The sequence below is a fragment of the Nannospalax galili genome, unplaced genomic scaffold, assembly GCF_000622305.1.
Source record: "Nannospalax galili isolate Female #2095 unplaced genomic scaffold, S.galili_v1.0 scaffold533, whole genome shotgun sequence".
NCBI lineage: Eukaryota > Metazoa > Chordata > Mammalia > Rodentia > Spalacidae > Nannospalax > Nannospalax galili.
Window position 1 is genome coordinate 63,670 of NW_008333774.1, and position 21,684 is coordinate 85,353.

Below are 21,684 nucleotides of genomic sequence, written 5' to 3' on the forward strand. Positions count from 1 at the left end.
GTAAGTATGCAAAAAACTACAAACCAAAGAGATAAAATTAGCTTCACCAAAATAAACAAATGTGTATTTCACTTTAATATTACATATTGAGCCTAAAGTGCTATGATATTTAAAAATACTAAATCAAATATAAAGCCTTTAAAGAATATTAAACCATTACATGACTTTGAAAAAATTACTGAATTGCTGCTTATAAACATATTCTAAGCCATATTCTCCTAGAATTTCAACTCCACAAAATTTCATGACTACAACTCTAGCTCCCTTAAACTGTTGCCTGATGGGACATGCCACAGTGATGGTGCACATGGGTCTTGAACCATTTACTTTATTCTCCTTTCTTATTTTAAATTTGGTGATTAAGAAGAATCTAGAACTTTTTTCATTAGGACAATGTAGAAACTTTCAGGAAGGTGCTCTTTCAGTCCTCTGGAGGTTTATGGAGGCTCAAGAAAACTACAGCATGTATGTCTCAGCAGTGTGATGGAGTGTCTGCAAGAGGGCCTAGATTCCATTCTCTTTCTTTTTCATTTCACAAGTCAGGAGAGGCCTCAGCACTCAGGTTCTCAACTCATAGAGACAATCTCACAACCATATGCCAAGACTACCCTTCCCTCTTCTCCTTATACCAGGGAACTGTGAGTTTCTATGCTTTCAGGGTACAACTCCCAAGTTGTACTTCCTTACCACCCTCTCCCTCTGCCTCACTGGGATCCACATCTGAGTTCACTTGCACTTTGTGTAGTGAAAACAGTACCCATACCATTGCATGGCACCAGCAGCTGCCGGGGAAGACCTCAAAACTCAGTGGCAGATCTTTTGAACTCTATAGTAGCATGGAATCCTTTCCTGTTCTCCCTTAAAGTGACCATCCCAGGCCTCCCCAAAGGTGAGTATTACCTGCCCCAACCACTGAGCTCAGCCCATGCATAATCTTTGGAAAGTCTCATGTGAATGCGTCCTTCATCCTCTACATTCCTCCCTCATTCTCTCTTCCAAGTTCCATGGACTCCTATGTGCTGATGCAGCCTCCTTCAGTGTCAGTGGCCCAAAGTCAGATGATTACCATTTTCTGCTCTGGAGACAAGTCTCTGAAGATTATGTTCAGTGTTATAAGCAGAAGCCAGGCTAACACCCTGTGCTGATCATCTACGGTGATCCACATTAGGACTACATAGCTCCCTGACATCTTCTTTCACTCTAACTCAGAGCAGGGCTACCATAAACCTGCTGAGCCATTCTCTGAGCCGTATTTCTCTCATGAGAGAATATAGAGTCCTATGATTACCTAAGCATGACATTCATTTTCTCAGAGCTGGATTCCATTCTGTTTTTATACACTTGATCTTACATTCTGAGAGAGAAAGTGAAGTCCTATTACCATGTCATGTGTCAGAGGATAAGAGTAATAGAGAGGGGAAAACAATAACATGCCATCAACATGAATCAACACATGTTCATATCAAAGAATTGAATCTCTCAGTCTCATTTCAGTGACTGGTCCTGAGGTCATCCTGATGGTCATTACAACCTCTCCTGCTACCTATCTCACATCTCCCTAAACCTCGGGAAACACTGCAGCTAGTCATGTCACATGCTTGCTGGAGGAGCAACAGGTACATCCTGAAGTCTAATCCATTATCCTCTTGGCGCTAACAGCAGTGGATTGGCTTTCTTTCTTTAATCAGGAATCCTAGGAGACAGACTCAGAAGTGTGAATATTGATGTTTTCTCTCATATAGAGATCCAGAGCTTTACATTTTATGTATATGAGTATGCGTGGGTGTGAGTATGGGTTATGAAATTATGAAAGGGACCGTGAGGGGGAGAAGAAACTACAGATAAGAGAACATACATGAGAAGAAAGCAGAGGGAGCACTACTGGGAGGAGGAATGGGACCAGAAGAGGGGAGTTAGGGAATGGGGGAATGGGACAACGGGGCCAGGGTCATCTGCAAAAATAGTTTGTGTGGGGACTGGACAGGTGGTTCAGTGGTTAAGAGACACTAGTTGTTCTTGCAGAGGTCCCAGGTTTAGTTTCCAACACCTACATGGTGGCTAACAACTGCTTATAAATCCAATTCAAGGGAATCTGACAGATACCCTCTTTTGACCACAGTTTGCATTGCATGAGACTTTGTTATAAAGGACCAATGAAAAGAAACTCTAATATTGATAAAGAACTAAAAAGGAGTGAAAGCAAAAAGCAAGCTATTTCTTAAAATTTCTGGTGTTTGCCAGGTCATGGTGGCACATGACTTTAATCCCAGCACTTGGGAAGCTGAGCCAAGTAGATCTCTGTGAGTTTGAAGTCAGTCTGGTCTCTGGGGCTACAGGGAGACACTTTCTCAAAAAGACAAAAAAAGGGGGGGGAATTCTGATGCTCTCACTCATTTTATTCTCAGTTCCACCTCCTAGCAGAACAGCTGTGAATCAGACTCCCTCTGGGGAATCACTGGTCGTATTCTGCATAGATGAGTTGCCAGGTGGAAAGCAGCCATAGGCCTCATGGAAACACTGAGCACAACATGGTGATTTTGAGCAGGGCACCTCTTTTGAGGGACAAAATATCCATGGGAAATGGATGGGGTCTCCTGCTCCTGTTCTGTCCCCAGAGTCAAGTATGGGCCCTGGATTGAGCTGGGGACATAACTTCAGTTGAATGATAATTGGATACTACCAGCCTTAGTTGAATGATTGAAGGACGGGTGGTAGAGTCAGCTCCAGCATCCCACCAAGGCATACCAGATGGAAAACAACTGTGAGAATTTGCTGAGCTTTATCAGGACACTCACTCAGATTCTACCTTCAGGCTGTTAATTTGACACCACAGGTGGCTTTTACACAGTTAATGTCTGGCCACAAGGGGGAGGCAAACTATAAAAACAAAATGACTATTTTCTCTTTGAACCCTCCATCTACACTTCAAAGTGGGTACATTTGCATGGGAGTTTAGGTCCAGCCCAGACACAGGCTGAGGGCATAAGAGGCTTGGGATCCAGGGTCTGAAAGACAGCACTGGTCACCTCCACCATGGCCTGGAGTTGTCTCCTCATCGTTCTCACTCTTTTCTCAGGTGGGCGGTGGTCAGGACCTCAGATAGACCATTATCCAGACTCAACACTCCCCATGTCTGTCTTTCCTCCAACAATTATTCTCATGCCTCTTCCAGATCTTTAATGGATATCTCTGTTTCCAGGTTCCCTCTCTCAGTCTGTGTTGACTCAGCCACCATCCGCATCATCCTCTCTGGGAAAATCAGTCCAACTTACCTGCACCCTGAGCAGTGGCTTCAGTAATTACGCTGTGGGCTGGTACCAGCAGAGACCTGGGAAAAGTCCCCGGTTTGTGTTCCTAGTGGGCCCTAATGGCATTATAGGATCCAAGGGAGACGGGATCCCTGATCGATACACGGGTGCAGGCTCTTGGCTGGATCGGTACCTGAACATCCAAAACGTCCAGGAGGAGGATGAGGGCGTCTATTACTGTGGTTTGAACCATGAATAACCCACAGTGGCACAGGCAGAGGAGAAGTGAGACAGAAACCTGGTTGATCTGCCTGGGGCCCAGCTCCTTCCCTGGTGTCCTGTCTCACAGTTCTAAAGAGCTTCCTGAACTTGCCTGTTTTTTTCTCAAGTATTAGATAAATTTAATTTGCATCAAATATTTTCTTTTATTCCAATACTTTCTTAGGAATTTTTGAAACTTCTGAGTTTATATGGATGAACTCCTGTGGTTATTCCCCTCCCCACTGTCCTGGAGTATCATGTAGAGGTTACAATTCTCTTCACATGCCAATTCATAGTGCCATGTCTGCCTTTGTCTTCTGTCCTTTTCCCCATACTCAACAATGTAAGTGCTCCACACAGTGCAGTGCACTGCATATTTCCATGAAGATTCCAAACTTTGATCATAGGTCATATGTGATAAAATGGTCAACATGGATTTCACCCACTATCATGTTTCCAGGAGCAAAGAGGAGTCTGTGCTAAGAGTTATGAAAAGATAATCAGTCCATTTTTGTAGGTTCTTATAGAAAAAAAGGAGGAGGAAATGCTGAGCCATCACACACTGAGGAAGGAAACTGCAGGGATGAGACAGAAACTGTAACAGATGCTGAATACAGGACACATTCATGATCATAAGCCAATGATTCCTATATATGTGTGGATTTATCCTATGATTGCACCTTTGAGCTTGTAAAATGATCATTTAAATAAAATGCCAGGTTTAGTCAGTGGAATTCTAGTATCAAACACCCAAATTCCTGGGACTTCAATGACGCGTAGTGAAAAAATTCATAAAGATGCCATGTTTCTGATGTGTGTGTTTACAAAATATATGATTCTGCTCTAAGAAATTAGAAGAAAACAATCACATGATTGTCTGAGATTATATTTCCAAGTCAAAATTTCTTTTATTACAGGGTTTTGCTAGGCATCCCCAGCTTGTGACAACATGTGATTATCCACCCATCTGTCCTATCTTCTTGAGTTCTGGTACTACAGGTGTGTACCTCTTGTCTGGCAAATGGTCTGTCTGTAGTTCTTAAAATTTTTTCCATATGTAGGGGCTGGAGAAATGGTTCAGTTGGTTAAGTGTGCTGACTGCTCTTGCAGAGGATTTGGGTTCAATTCCCAGAACCCACATGTCAGCTAACAACCATCTGTAATTCCAGTTCCAGGGACTCCGGTGCCCTGTTCTGACATCTGTGGGCACTGCAGGACGTGGGCGTTCCTACCTTCATTCAGGCATTGAACTCACACACATAAAATAAAAATTAAAACTAGAAGACTTTTAAAAAATTTCCATATGTAAACCCTGCATTTACCTAACTTTTAACAATCAATCTAGCACGTTTGGTGGTGTGTCTAAGGATAAAATTAGTGGTTAGCATATTTGAGCACTTTGAATTCAATTCCCAGAATAAAAAATGAAAACAAACAAACAAACAATATTTATTAGAGATACTTGGAGAAATTATAACGGGAACTTATAGATAAAAATAGGTCAAATCCATGTTTTAATGTACAAGACTTTTGGATATCACAAATAATATTTACTTTAAAAGTATTAAAATAAGTAATACTGGAGATTAGGCATAATGAGGGATGTGAAATTAAGGAAGATGAGGATTTACTAGGCTTTTCCCTACAGATTTAGATAGCTTCCCAAATTAGCAAGCAAAAAACCTACATTGTCAAATGTGTACTAAAAAGACAACACCTATGTCAAAGGAGGTGTGAATGCCTTGTAACCAGATCAGTTTCCTGAAATGTAGACTTTCATCATGACCACAAATGCAGCACAATGCCTCCAAGATGTCCGTTAAGGCTGTGAAAGGGACAGGAGTTCAGGGTTTTCATGGACAAAACATATAAGAGAGGAAATGGCCTATGAAAGCATGGGCTGTCGGGTGAGCAGTGTCACATCCTCCCAAATGGCATATGAGTCATTCAGAAAGCAGTGAGCAGTCGTCGTGGGATTACAACTTGTTTGGTAAGATGCCCCACTTGAATGAAAAGTCTTTGTATACCTCGCAGAGTATAAAGTGGATCCTGGTTGAATAGTATTTCCATAATAACATCTTTTGGGGGAGCAATAGAACCGGTAACACAGATTTGGGAATAAGAACAGGGATGAAGCTATGATGTCTTCATAACTTGTCCCCACATTCATTTGTTCATTGACTACAAAGTTGCATTGTCTCATTTAGAGTCCTGTTAAAGCAGAGGATTGAGTAAGTAATGACAAGGGCAGAAAGAGCTATTTACAATGCTACCGAAATCAACACTAGCAAGGACAGAGCTCTATAGGGAGTCACACAGACATGTAGAAAAGTCCAGACTGAAGAAAGAACATTTGCTTCACAAAACTAAAGTGTGTGTAATTCTCTTTAATTTTTTTATAATTTAAAAATATTTTATTTTTTATTTTTGTTTTATGTGTATGAGTGTATCACCTCCATGTATGTAGGTGCACCTGTGTTGGTGATGCCTGTGGTGGTCAGAAGAGGGCATCAGATCCCCTGGAGTAGGAGTTAAGGATGGTTTTTAGCAGCCATGTGGGTGCTAGGAACTGAACCTGGGTCAGTGCTTTTAACACTGAGCCATCTCTCCAGCCCCCATTTTAATTTTTAATGAACATTTTATTGGGATTTGTGTGTTTCATACCATACATATTAATCATATTTAGACCCCCTCCCCACCCTCATCCCCATAACCCCCCCACCAGATTTCACACATTCTGCCACACATGTTTAGGCCTATGTAGTCAAGCTTTTGTATGTTAAATCCACCCATGGCTCAGGGACCATTGCCAAGAGGGGATGGAAAAATTCGTTAACCATCTAGGGCTGGTTAATGAACACAGGGAGGTAGAGACTTCCAGGCCACTGGACTCTTGCCCATATGAACCTGTGTTGGTGGTGGTGTAAAGCGCAGGACCCATGTCAGCTCAATTAAACAAGGGCCCAAAGTGGAGGTGAGAAATAGGTGGCAGGTCATCACTAGATTGAGAACTATTTGAGACTGATTGCTGCTGGGTGAGGGAGAGTATGACTTACATATGACCACTGGATGGGCTGACTAGACTCCAGTGGACATTTACACTGAGGGACATTTGGGTACAAACACTTGAATGAAGAGGACTTAGCATGTATGGCAGAGTGCATGGGGTTTGGTGGGAGAAAGGGGGAGGCATGCATTGGAGAGGGGGTCAGTCAGATTTGATTCAGAACTGTTGTATGAAATTTTAAAAAGCTCAATAAAAATAAGTAATAAAAATAACAAATGAAAAAAAATGTTGCATCTACAGTACTACGATATGTTAAAAATACTAAATCAAATAGAAAAGCTTAAAGAATTCTAAAACATAGGACTTTGAAAAAAATATTGAATTGATGCTTATAAACACGTTTTAAGTTTATTCTTCTAGAATTTGATTTCAGAAAACTTCATGAATACAACTGGGGCTCCATTAAAATGTTGACTGATATGAGAGTCCACAGTGATGGTGCACTTGGATGGTGAACTATTTACTCTTTTCCTTCTCATTTCTTTATTTAAATTTGGTGGTTCAGATGAACCTAGAACTTTTGTCATGAGGGAACGGTAGAATCCTGCAGGAAGGTGCTCTTTCAGTCCACTGGAGATTTCTGGAGGCTTGAGACACCTACAGCGAATTTGTCTCAGCAGCATGCTGGAGTGTCTGTAACAGGGCCTGGATTCCATTTTCTTTCTCTTTCATTAAACAAGTCTGGAGCGGGCTCAGCACTCAGGTCTCAGCTCTGAGAAACAATCTCACAACCATATGCCAGAGACACCCTTCCCTCTTCTCCTTATTCAAGGGAACTATGAATGTCTGTACTTCTACTGTACAACCCCCAAGCTGTACTTCCTTATGACCCTCTCCCTCTGCCTCACTAGGAGCCACATACAAGTTCACCTGCACTTTTGCAAAGGGAAATCGGTACCCATACCATTGCATGTCACCAGCAGTGCCAGGGAAGACCCCAATGGAAATCCTCTGAGTATTCTTTAGAGGCAGATCTTTTGGACTCTAAAATACTATGGAGTCTTTTCCTGTTCATTTCCCTCAAAGTGACCATCTCAGGCTTGTCCTCAGTATTATTCCAAAGATGAGTCTTACCTGCCCCAGCCACTGAGCTCAGCCTATGCATAATCTTTGGAAGAGCTCATGGGAACTTATCTCTCATCCTCTGGCTACTTAAGAGATGGGTGTTGGGAACTCAGAAACCTAGAACATCTAGCAGCAAACAACATTCACTAGGGAAAACTGTAGCCACCAGTCTCGAACTTGTGAGAGCAACTTGGTGAACTGAGTTCACCTACCTGACGCCCGTGTCAAGTCCAGACCACAGAGTAGGTTGGGTGATGATAGTAGATCTAGGATTAGATATCGACCCTACTGAGTTGCAAGCTTGCTCTGAGCTGGTTACCCTTTCTTCTTGTCTCTTCCTTCTCCTTTAGAATAGGCTATATACCCATGACTGCTCCATAATACATAAGAAATTGGTGTTTTGGTGTCACAGGTTCATAACTTGAAGGATTTGCCTTGAGTATTAGATCATAGCTCGGATGTCAGAATTTATAATGGAATGAGTTAAGATGTTGGTTTGTTGAGAACGAATGAATATATATTGTTTGTGAGAAAATTAAGAGTTTGGGTTTAAGGGCTTGAATGAAATGGGTTTAAGATCCCTTCCTAAAACATATCAAAGCCATACTTACATGAAATATTATTAAGTAGGTAGAAACTTATTTTGACTTTATATTTCATGGTGGGGAATCTTAAAAAGTAAATCAGGTTAAATGGGGCTATAAAAGTAGATTTGTAATACTGCGAATCTGTGATTTCATTGGAAAATGTCAGAGCTGTTTCTCTTACCATGCTACTCTGTACTGCTTTGGAACCTGGAGAATTGTCCCCAGCAGTAAGAGAGACCCATAAATCAAATTCCCTGAAATTTATACACCCCACTCTTCTAAACAAATGAGTAGAATTCAGTTATTATATATTATTCATCTATAATAATGGAAAATAGAAAGATCCTGGTATGTTAGGAATTTCTCTACTTTATTAATTAATAGAATCACACAGCAGACATCCCTAAGGCCATCACCTTCCTCCCTAGCCAGCTAGTGCCAAGTAACTGACTTTAGGATCCTGGGCACCTTCTTCCATGCTTTGGCATCAGCCCATCAGAACCTTCTAAGAGGTCCCCAAACCACCAGGCCTTATGAGAAACTCTGAAGTCATCTTGGAAGCCTCTCCTGGCCATGAACCTGTCTCAACCTGCCTACACCTCCCACATGGCAATAGAGCATTTGTAACCCAGATGGTACCAGCAGCTCCTTCCTCCTTAGTTATGGGAACTTTGTAGATGATTGTGCAAGATGAGCATTCAAATACCAATATAGAATTATTTTCATTTAGTTATTCATTATTTTACTTCTGAGTTTATTAAAGTATCTGAATTTGACAGTATCAAGTTAACAAATTTTAAATGAAGACAGTAAGTAGAGCAATCTTATATCTGTAATTCATTTGTTCATTATTCTTCATGTAAAAAGTTGTTCCTCACATTGACTTTTATGGTCACAATCAGGTCCTGCCTGTTGCAGAAGCACTGTGTGCCTGGAGTCCTGATGGACACTAGCACATTCCAGAAGTGGGCCTGTGGCATCTGCTGCTAAAAAGGATGGTGCAGTGCTGCAGTGAGGACACAAGCAAATCTCTCATTCTGAGGGAGCACTGGACTGGGGAATGGGGCCTGGCAAGCAACCTTTCCTCTCTTGTCCTTTAGATTGCTGTCCTCTGTGCTCCCCTGGAAACATCTAGAGTTCTACCCACTTCAGTGTGAGTCTTTGATGACAGAGTCTTGGTTTCCTGATAAATAGGCAGGGGACATGAAGTTCCACCCAGCTGTGGATACAAACTGGGCTATCTCCAGCAGTGTCTGGTCCTCTGGCTCCCATTCCTTTTTCTCATTTGAAGAAGCGATCTCCAGGCCTCGCCACCTGGCTCAGCCCCAACAGGACTCCATGCCTGGCACTGACTGTGAGATCAGTCCAAGAGATGCTGTTGGGGTAGATCCTGAGAATGAGCTCTCTAGTCTCCTGAGCCTGTAGGCCTGGGGCACCCTGAATACTCAGTTACCCCAGGAAAGCTGACCATGTGACATCTGTTCTCAACCTGTGGAAGAGAAAGGAAGAGACAGCAGCAACACATGGAGCACGGCCAACCCTGCCCAGCACAACAGCTTTTCTCCCAAAACAGATTTTGAGCTTCCAGCTGTCCTCCATCCAAAGACACCATTATCTGAAGGATGGGCTGTTTTCCTGGTGATGGCTAGGCCATGATGGAGATGGTGGTCAGCTGCATGGGCCATAAACTGCTTTAGAAGAATTTGCCTGGGTCTCAGAATGCTCAGGACCTGAATCCAGAATATCTTTTACCACTCCTAGATTGAACTAGCTTTTTCCTGCTTTTCTTAGAGACTCAAATTCTCATCATTATCTGTTGTAACATGAGGAATGGGTATACTGTGCTTAGGAAACTAAATTTTAGAATATAAGCTACCAAAGTTCAAAAATAGTCTAATATTTAAGACAGAGCTAGTGGAGTCTTGATGACTGGCTCTGGTCTCAGAATTTCCTGCATTCTTTCCTATAGAAATAAGAGAAAAGGGGCTCAGAACAGAGCATGTTCCCTTATACTGGGTACAATTTTCTCCATATATGAGTGATCAGGGTGACACAATTTATAACATTGATGAACTAGGCATGGTTTGAAGTGTTCTCGCACAGCCTAGGAGGGGGAGACCAAGTGAGAACAGCAATAAAGATGGTGGTGATGGAGATGAGGATCACGACGGTGGTAACCACCTGCTCTTACTAGTATGTGGCAGCATCAGTCTACTTTCTTAAACATGTAAATAACCAATGGTCTAAAGATGCCACAAACAAGTATGTGGATATCTATGTTCTTACAAACAATCCTCTTTTATCCTTTGCTCCACATAAGTTGAAAAAAAATAAATAAGAAAAAAATAAAATAATACATTAAAAGTGATATCTCATGCCTGTAATCCCAGCATTCAGAAAGCTGAGGTAGGAGAAGGAAGTGTTTAAACTCAGTTCGGACTACATTGTAAGATCTAGCCCAGCTAGAGTTATAGTGTGAGACTCTCTCTCAAAACCTAAAGGGAAAAAGAAAAAGAAAGAAAAGAAAAATAGTAAAAGGAGAGAAAGGTAAATTTCAACCTAGGGATAGTTTCCATGGACTGACCCTGTCCTGCTTCCCAACACAACATAGAAGCCACTTCACTGTTATAGCCTGGAGAGGGAAGGGTAGATGGAGCTGAGACACAGCATGGCTGGTCCTCCTTCCTCATTAGGTTAAAAGGTCTTGTCATTAGGCATGGTTGCACATGCCTTTAATTCCAGCACTTGGGAGGAAGAGGCAGGCATATCTTTGTGAGTTCAAGTCCAGCCTGGTCTACATTCTAGGTCAGCTGGGGCTACAAGGAAACCCTGTCTCAAACAACAACAACAACAACAACAACAACAACAACAAAAACCCAAAAATAAAACAAAAGGACTTTGTCATCAGTGGGAGGGAACGTCCTCTCCTTGATTCTTCCCCCAGCAGGGGGCAGCATAGTTGCTGCCTCAGGACAGACTTGGGCTACTCAGGGTGAGTTCAAGATGTGATGTTAGCCCAGAAGTTCAGCAGATGTCAAAGGGTTAATCTTTGGTCAGCAGTGACCATATTGTAAGGGTCATATTTTCAATCTCACTCCTGAACACTGGAAAAACACTGAACCCAGGGAGAAACTCACCAAGGAAATGCTCTGGCATAGAGCAATCCCAGATGTGAGCCTGGGAGTTCCTTAAGGACTGACAGTCACTGAGGAGACCACCCGAGCTCCAGGTGCTCCAGGATGGAGTACATTGTGAAATGATGGACCACTTAGGCCTGTCCTACACACAGAAGGGATGGCAGGGTCTTTCCCTGTGCCCCGGCAAACTTTCTCACTGTCATGCATTAGGGTTAGGGCTTATTTAACACTCTTAGGCACTTCCAGAAAGGTCTACAGTTTCTCTCTTCTCTCTCCTCACACACCGAGAGTCATATATGCCTTCATGCTGAAGGAGTTTGCTGAGGTACAATCTACCTTAGGGAAGAGGGAACTGTGGCCTCTCCCTCTGCAGAATAACCTGGACACCATCTGTCTCAAGGAATACCTGTGACCCTGACTGTACTGGCTCAGAATCAGGATTCTCCTTCATTCAGGGATTTCTGATCATCTATAGTCCAAACCTCAGCTCTGTGGAACCCTGTCCATGATGATCTTTATACAAACAATGGGGACTGGCATATGTTTCTGAGAAGATTTTGCTTCTGACACTTATGAAGAGGTCACAATAAACATGCTACCCAACTGTAGGAACAATGAAGTCAAGGAGAGGTCACACTCCATGTGAAAATTGAGACTGACTATTTCACGATACCATAAAAGCAAGAGGTTATTTACTAAGCCAATAACATAGGAAAGTTTTCATCACACATCTTAATGACATACAGCTTACTTTCACTGAAAGGACAAGGAAGGACACACTGATGTTTTGTGACTCAGAGAGAAGGAGGAAAAGGGTGAAGGGGCCATGCCCCCCCTTCTCCTGTGTAGATGTCCACAGTGTTCTCAACATAATCAAGCTCAGCCCATGGACAGGTTCATGGAAAGCCCACAGCCTTGCGGAACACAGGTCAGCAGGGTCATGACCCTGATTGAGGGTTAAATTCCTGTAAGGCGACTGTGATACTGGCTTTAGACAGGATGATTTTCTGAACAATGAATTAGCCTGAATTAGCAGGGGCTTCACACCTCCTTCTCAATCTCCTGTTCCACCACACACACACACACACACACACACACACACACACACAAAATGGCTTTCTGAGACAGGGTCTCCCTGTAGCCCCAGCTGTAGCCCCAGCTGTAGCCCCAGCTGTCCTGGAACTCACTATGTGGACCAGGCTGGCCTTGAACTCACAGAGATCTGCTTGCCTCAGCCTCCCTAGTGCTGGGATTAAAGGCGTACACCACCACCCTGGCCTTCCACCCAATATTTTGAGGAATGTTCTCTACATGGGTCTAAATGGGGAGCCCCAGGGGGGAAATATATTTGCATAGTCACCAAACACTCTGCATCCAAAGTACCCAAGAGACAATAAGAGATGCCTGAGGAACTCAGCTGTGCTGTGAGTCTCAGGACTCAGATCTCTGTGACATCTCCACCATGGTCTGGACCACTCTGCTCCTCCCCCTTCTCTCTCTCTGTACAGGTAACCTGTCCAGGATATTTCACCAGGTTCAGCTTCCTGGGTACCCTGAGCATGCCTGGCCAGAACCCTAAGCTTGATTCTGACATAGTGTTTGGGTGGTCCCTGGGAAGGCATTCCCCACTCACATTATTCTTCCTCTCTCCGCTCTTCCAGGTTCCTTGGCCTCCTATGTACTGACTCAGTCTCCAGCAGCGTCAGTGAACCTAGGGCAGAGAGCCACAGTCACCTGCTCTGGGGATAATCTTTCAAATAAGTATGCTCATTGGTACCAGCAGAAGCCAGACCAGGCCCCTGTGCTGGTCATATATAGCGATAGCAAGCGTCCCTCTGGGATCCCTGACTGGTTCTCTGGCTCCAGCTCAGGAAACATGGCCACCCTGACCATCAGCAGAACCCAGGTTGAGGATGAGGCTGATTATTACTGTCAGGTTTGGGATAGCACTGATAAAATTCACACAGTGACACAGGCAGATGAGGAAGTGAGACACAAATCGCTTTCTGTTGTGACAATGGCAACTCCTCTGGCAGTTTAACTTGCAGAGCTGCTGCCCTGGCCTTTGCTAGGCATTATCAAGTCTAAAGCAAAATGACTTCACCTAAGTGGTTCAGATGTGAACTGCTAAAGAAACTTTCTGCATTCTGTACTTTACTACAGAATATCGTTTGGACAACAGAATATCTAGTTCTGTATATATCAATTTTATGAATTTGTTTGGATATTTAAATTAAGAAATTGCATTTTCTTCTTATACTGTGAAATTTTCTTACAGTGCTGTAGTCTGCATTGATTGTGGTCACTTTCCCTGTTCCTCTTTCTTTTCCAGCTCTCCACTTGTAGTGTTTGAGAACGTGAGCCCTGGTGTGTTCTCCAGAGCAGGTTCCACGATTGAGGGCCTTTGGGCAGTGGAACTGGATTCAGCGGGGCAAAGAAGTACATGAAGTTGTGTGGGTAGAGAATTGGGGTAGATCTGGGAACAAGTGGGATAATGGGAAAATATGATTAAAACATAACTGCAGTTCTATAAACTGCAATAATTTTATTCTCTGAATTATTTCTTTGAAGTTCTCAAAGAATTAATAAAAAATTAAAAAACTATTTTCAGGGTATTGCCAAGTTTTAAGAGAATTTCTTGAATCATAAGGGTGTGTGGTTCGAACTGAGGAGACAGATGAAGGACGAGTCACTTTCTCTTCCCTTCCAGCCCCACTTCGGCCCTCAGAACTCAGTTTCCCTGACTCCACACATGGCAGTCATGCCAGGCTTTTGTCGCTGACACAAAACACATACATTTATTTGAGGTTTAACTTGCCAAAATGTTACATGTTTGTCAGAGGAATTTTAGAAATTTATCCCCCAAAAGACCTATTTCAGACAGCAAATAGAGAAAGAAACCATCTTTCAGACTCATACTTGGATAACAAAGATAACTGCCCAGAGCACTTTCCACAGCCCATTTCCCATGTCTTAAAATTTTCCGTCATATATCCGGTCTCTAGGATAGTCTTTTTAAAGGGGTGGGTGGAGAGTACCATGCTGTCTTCTGAAAGCAGATCCTTGACTGAAATGTATTTCACACCAATGATTTTGACTGTCTCCCAAGTTTTGACTTTGGGTAGTAAGGATATGTATTTGGATTCTGTAGCGCCCTGATTTCCCTATTCTTCCACACTCCTTCTGAGGACCATAGATCAAGCCATGAGCAGGTCTGCCCCTGCTTAATTAGCTCTGATTCATCAAACCTGCCATTTCCTTCCAGTCCTCCAGGAAGGCCCTGGACATCAGGCATCATAGGTGGATTCAAATGCATCTATGAAATCTATATTCAGGAGGAGGGTAAAGGAGTTTGGATGGTAAAATACTCAATATACATAATGTTCTTGTATGAAAATATTCTTAGGTAATATAGTATTGTGTAGGATGAAAACACAGAATGAACATTATCTGGGGGGAGAGAAAATCTATATTTTATTTTATTTTTCATTTTTTGAGAATTGCAAGCATGAGTATTGTACCTGCATTATTTTCACATCTCCTGGTCCCTTCCCAGCCCTGTCTCATAATTTCTTGTCCTCTTCTTTGTATATTATTGGTATATATTATATTAATATTGAATATTTTAATTTTATACACACATATATTATATATATATATTTAGGCCATTTAGTGATGCCCATGTATACTTATGTTTAGGGCTTCCTGCTTGGGATTTCCTCTTAGGGAGCTAGTTCCTTTAGAAAATTGACTCTCCCTCCCTCAGCAACAGCACATTGCCTGTAGCTCTTCATCTTGAAGTGGGATTCTATGAAATTTCCTCATCCATGCTGGCAAGTCAACAGGTTTTGTCATTTTGCAGATATTGTTAGGTTTCCATACTACGGAGATTTCAGGAGTGAGCTTCCTTATCATATCTAGAATGCATTAACTAACAGCAGCTGTCTTGTCTCAGGGAGAGAAAACATTGTGTGAGGGAGCATAGGGGAGAAATAGGGGATGGAATGGGTGGTAGAGTGTCTTGTAGATTTGGGCTCTAGATGCGCCCAGTGGATAGATCCCCATGGAAGGACACTGGGGAATTCAAATCATATTCTATAGTACACATATGTATGTGTGTATATGTATAATACATATATACTTTATTGTATATATAAAAAAGTTCATTTAATTGGTTGGGATGCAGTGGAGGGAGTTGTGGAGACGAGAGCAGATCTAAATGCCATCAAAATATATTGTATGAAAATCACAAAAATTCAATAAAAATGGGGGAAAAGCTAAAACAAAAACATAAACAAAAACAAAAATACATTACATGGATAAAATTCTCAAACCATGAAAGTATAACAATGGAAGGGAAAAGGAAGATTTTATTCCTATGAAAATATTTTTACTTCATGTGTTATATTTTCAAGAATGAAATTGTTCTTTATAAAACTGAAGAGCTAAGTCTTCCATGTCTTGTACTGCCATATTCAAATATGTGTTTATTTTTATTGATAGTAGTCTCCACATGCTTACATGTTAGCTCATGCAAGGAGGGGACCTTCTCTATATTGACAAACTTAAAATGATATCTGACATGCAGTAAGGACTTGTTTAAACATATGTGGGATCAGTTCCTGAACGGACAGGCAGTTTAACATATAGTAAATATTTGTATTTCCTGTTTCTCCAATGTCCTAGGTAGCTCTGCTACAAAATGATTGCATTTATTAATCTTTGTTCACCACATTTTTTAAAAGCAAGAAATTCTGCTTGCATTTTTTTTTGTTCCCTAGTGGTAGATAAATTATTGTACATTGAATGGGACCTAGTTGAATTTACATCATTGGAAAATACTATGTTTACCATTAATCATGTCTGGAGAGGTCATAGATCTTAGAGAAAACTCCAAGATTGACGCATTCCTAGGTTAAAGGTATTTTCTCTTTCCTGTGACAAATGCAATTTCTTATTATGTGCTAAATATGAGCCCTTATATTTACAGACACTTATGCCAGCCACCACTCTTCAAAGCAGCTTCTTTTGCACAGAGCTCCACAGTTGGCAACACATAGAATAAGTGTCTGTGAAATGCTCAACCCTGAGTGACACATCTACCATGAAAACTCTACACCCAAGGCTCACAGAACATAGTGAAATAAAGGGAAGATAGAATACTAATGCATCTCTCAACTCTCATCAATGAAGCTCCCTCATGTATTGGAGGGCAATGAACACAAAATTCCACAAATAATCACAGCATAGAGATCAACAATCTACAGAATGTGGGTTCTTAGACAGGCCACCTGTATTAAAATTCACCCAACATGGGCTCAGGTACCATTGCGGAAGATGGGGCAGAAGTACTGTAAGAGTTGGGGAGAAGGTGAATGACCATAGCGGAACAGTCTTCCAGGCTCCTGGGATGCTGTTCATATGACCCTGCAGCAATGTTATCAGCATGCACAAGACCCATGCAAACTTAAGCAGACAAAACTCCAACATAGTACTAAGAAAAAGGGCAGCAGACCCTAACCTTATCCAAAGAACTAGTGGTAGCTGATTACTGCTAGGTGAGGGAGAGCTGATCTTCTTTGAGGGAGTGATTTAGATAGGGCAACTAGACTCCAGTGGATGACCTTGTACCGAGAGACATCTGGGTACACATACTTGACTCAATAGGCTTTAACACATATGACATGTTAAATGCATAAATGCATGAAATCTGGTGGTAGGGACTATGTGGAAGTGCAAATAAGGGTGGGGATCTTAATATGATTAAGATGTATGAAATACAAAAATTCAATAAAAAATATCCCCACATGACTCTTCCCATTCAATACTTGACCCATCTCTCTGTTTCTGCCATTCAGCCATTCAGCATGCTTTGGGAAAGTGGGTGTCTCCATATTATTTCCTGTATTGTTCCTATGGAGTTTCAGAATGATTATAGTTTTTTTGGTTTGTTTTATTTTTGTATTTTAATTTTTTTCCATCTTTTTCAGATGGTCTCTCTGTAGCCCAAGCTGGCCTGGAACTCACTATGTAGACCTGTACACCAGCCTGGCCTTGACCTCATAAAAATCTGCCTTCCTCTGCCTCCCGAGTGCTGGGATTAAAGGTCTGACCCAACATGCGGAGCTTATTATAGGTATGTTTTTTAAGTTTACCACTGAAATATTTTTACACATATTTATGTGTAATTTTACATATATTTTATGTCATGTGCCACTTCTGAGTGTCTGCAGCAGATGCTTCAATATAGTCAGTGTTTTTCTTTTAAAAATATTACAATTATTTCCCTTTATCCCCAAGGTTCCTTGTCCCCCTCCCATTTAAATAATTTCGTTTTTATCCATATCTCCTTTAGTAACACCTGTTTCCTACTGTTCTCATCTCTTACGTTCTTCATTTTCCTTTACCTCCCTGGTTTCTTTTCAATATCCTGGTTCCTGTCATATGTCTAGATACATTCTCACTTATAAGGATTTGGTGCTAGGATCCACATATGAGGGAGAACATACATCATTTTTTTTCCTGAGTCTGTATTACTTCACTTAGTATGAGTTTGTAGTTCCATACATTTACCTGAAAATTTCATGATTACATCATTCTTTACTGCTGAGTAAAACTCCATCGTATAAATGAACCGCATTTCCATTATCCACTTGTCAATTGAGGGACACTTAGGTTGCTTCCATCTCTTAGCAGCAACAAACGTGGATGTAAAGTGTCTCTGCAATAGGATGAGTTTTTTGGGTATATGTCAAGGAGTGGTATAACTGGGTCAAATGGTAGGTTCATTTTTAGTTTTTTTAAAGAGTTCTCCACACTGCTTTCCATAGGGGTTGAACAAGTTTGCAGTTTCACCAGCAGTGGATGAGTGTTCCCGTTTCCCCACATCGTCTCCAACATTTGGTATCATTTGTTCTCTTGATCTTAGCCAGTCTGACTGGGGTAAGATGAAATCTTAAAGTGGTTTTAATATACATCTCCTTAATTACTAGTGATGTTGAACATCTTTTAACATGCTTCTTAGCCATCTTTATTTCTTCTTTTGAGACCTCTCTGTTCAGCTCCTTAACCCTTGTTTTAATTGGTTACTTCCTCTCTTTATTCTTTGTTTTCTGAGTTCGTTATATATTCTGTATGTTAACCCTCTGTCAGATGTGTTGCTCATGAAGGTTTTGTCACACTCTGTGGGGTTATTCTTCACTTCCTTGGTTGCTTCTTTTGATGTACAGAAACTTTTTAGTTTAATGAGTTCCCATTTGTTGATTCTTGACCTTATTTCCTGAGTAATTGATGACCGGTTTAGAAAATTATTTCCTACACTTAGATTTTATTGCCAGTGTTTTCTTCTAAAAGTTTCAGAGTTTCAGGGTTCACATTAAGGTCTTTGATCCATTTGGAGTTGACTTTTGTGCAAAGTGAAAGATAAGGGTTAATATCATTCTTCTACAAGTGGAGATCCAGTTTTGCCAGCACCATTTGCTAAAGAGGCTGTCTTTCCTCCAGTGAATGTTCTTGGCCCCTTTGTCAAATATCAGGTGGCTGAAATTGCATGTACTCATATTTGGGTCTTTAGTTTTGTTCCATTGATCTACAGGCCTATTTTTGCGCCAGGACCATGCTGTTTTTATGAGTATAGCTCTGTAATACAGTTTAAAATCTGGTATAGTAGTCCCACCAGCATTGTTCTTCGTGCCCAGGGTTGCTTTTGCTCTGCAAGGTCTTTTGTGCTTCCATATGAATCTTAGGATGTTTTTCCTTCCAATTCTGTGATAAATGTCAATGGGATTTTGATTGGCATTGCATTAAGTCTATAAATGGCTTTTGGTAGGGTTGTCATTTTCACAGTATTAATTCGTCCAATCCAGGAACATTGGAGGGACTTCCATCTTCTCATGTCTTCCTCAATCTCTTTCTTTAAAGATTTAAAATTTTCATTGTAGAGGTCTTTAATGTCTTTGGTCAGGTTTATTCTGAAATAATTTTTTTTTGTGCAGCTATTGTGGAAGGGAGTGTTTCCATGTGCTCTTTCTGTGATTGCTATTATTGCTTTCTCTAGAAAGGCTACAGACTTTTGTAGATTAATTTTGTAACCTGCCAGTTTGCTAAACGTGTTCATAATTTCTAGGAGTTTTCTGGTGAAATTTTTGGCATCTCTTAGATATACTGTCTGCAAAAAGGGATAATATGATTTCTTCTTTTCTAATTATTACTCCTTTTATTTCCTTCTCTTGTCTTATTGCTCTGGCAAGAGTTTCAAACACTATGTTAAAGAGGAGTGGATATAGTGGACAGCCTTGTCTTGTTCCTGTTTTCAATGGGAATGCTTCCAGTTTTTCTCCATTTAGAATGATGTTGGCTGTGGGTTATTTGTATATGGCTTTAATTATGTTGAGGTATGTTCTCTCCAGTCCAATTTCCTCTAGGACTTTGACATAAATGCATATTGAATTTTGTCAAAGGCCTTCTCTGCATCTATTGAGATGACCACGTGTTTCTTTTCTTTGAGCCCATGTATATGATTTATGATGTTTATTGACTTATGTATATTGAACCATGCCTGCATCTCTGGAATAAAGCAGACTTGATCATGGTCAATGATCTTTCTGATATGTGTCTGTATGCTTTATGCAAGTACTTTGTTGAGAAATTTTGCATCTATGTTCATTAAGGATATGGGTCTATAGTCTTTTTTTGGTTGTATCTTTACCTGGCTTTGTTGTTAGAGTGATGATGGCTTCATAGAAGGAATTTGGAAGTTCTCCCTCCATTTCTATCTTTCTGAATAAGTAGTATTGGATATAGATCTTCTTTAAATGTCTGGTAGAATTGCGCTGTAAATCTATCTCTTCCTGAGATATTCTTAGGTGGGAGGTTTTGTATTGCTGTTTCTACTTCTTCATGTGTTATGGGTCTATTTAGGCTGTTAATCTCTTCTTGGTTTAGTTTTGGTGGTTCCTTGGCTTTTAGATACCTTTCGATTTCTTTCAGGTTTTCAAATTTAGTAGCACATAGTTTTTCACAGAGGTCCCTGTGCCCTCTATCTTTTTGTTGTCTGTTGTCTCATCTGCTGGGTTTGGGTTTCATTTGTTGTTGCTCTTTCTTTCTTTTGGCTCAATGGCCTAGGGGTCAATCAATTTTGTTTATCTTTTCAAAGAACCAGCGCTTGGATTCATTGATTCTTTGTATTGTTTTCTTTGTTTCGAGTTCATTAATTTCTGCCCTGATTTTTGTTGTTTCTTTTTGTCATTTATTTGTGTTTTTTCCAATTTTTTAATGTAGGCACTTAGAGCTGTAAATTTCCCTCTAAGGACTGCTTTCAATGTGTCCCAGATATTTTGTTGTGTTGTATTGTCCTTTTCATTTAGTTCCAGGAATACCTTTATTTCTTTCTTAATTTCTCCTTTGACGCATTCATCATTCAGGAGTGTGTTGTTTAATCTCCATGTGTTCATGTAGTTATTATGGTGTTGGTTTTAAACATTATTGCATTGTTGTGTGATAGAATACATGGAATTATTTCAATCTTTTTGTATTTGTTGAGGTTTGTTTTGTGCCCCAATATATGGTCAATTTTGGAAAAAGTTCCATAAGGTACGCATTAGAAAGCATATTCTTTGGTGTTCGGGTGGAGTATTTGGTAGATGTGTGTTAGGTCTCAGATGTCTCTCTGTTAATTCTCTGTCATGTTCACCTATCTAATAGAGACAATGGGGTATTGAAGTCCCCTACTATTAATGAGTTGGGATTAATCTGGATCTTAAAGTCCTGTAGTACTATTTTTATGATATTGTATACACCAGAGTTCGGTGAATATATGTTCACGATTGTAATATCTTCTTGGTCTATTGTTCCTTTGATCAGAATGAAGTGACCCTCTTTATCTCTTCTAATTAGTTTTAGTTTGAAGTCTATTTTGTCAGATACTAGAATTGCAACCCCTGCTTGTTTCGTAGTGCCATTTGCTTGGAATATTCTTTTCCATTCTTTCACCTTAAGGTAGTGACTATCCTTGAAGATGAGATGGGTTTTCTAACAAATCACAAAACGATGCATTTTGTTTCTTAACCCATTCAACTAGCCTGTGTCTTTTGACTGGGGAGTTCAGCCCATTGATATTTAAAGTTATTATTGAAAGATATGTATTGGTTGCCATCATTTTGATTACTATTTGCATTATTTGTCTAATTTTGTGTTTCTACAATTATATTTTGATTTAGTTTCCTTCTGTTTCCTTTGGGTATAGTTGCTCCTTTCTCCATTCCTTGTATTGCTTCAAGTATCCTTTGAAGGCCTGAATTCGTGGACATGTATTCTTTCAA

General features: G+C 40.7%; 1 protein-coding gene across 1 annotated transcript in view; it reads left to right on the plus strand.

The window, feature by feature from the left end:
- Positions 1-3,024: 3,024 nt before the first annotated feature.
- The window catches only part of LOC103730176 (immunoglobulin lambda-1 light chain-like), a 178,692-nt gene continuing 160,032 nt past the window's right edge, over positions 3,025-21,684 (plus strand). The window contains exons 1-2 of the mRNA XM_029561233.1: positions 3,025-3,076; positions 3,200-3,502. Coding sequence (XP_029417093.1) covers positions 3,034-3,076; positions 3,200-3,502 — 346 coding nt within the window. The 5' untranslated portion in view covers positions 3,025-3,033. The remainder of the gene's footprint in view (positions 3,077-3,199; positions 3,503-21,684) is intronic.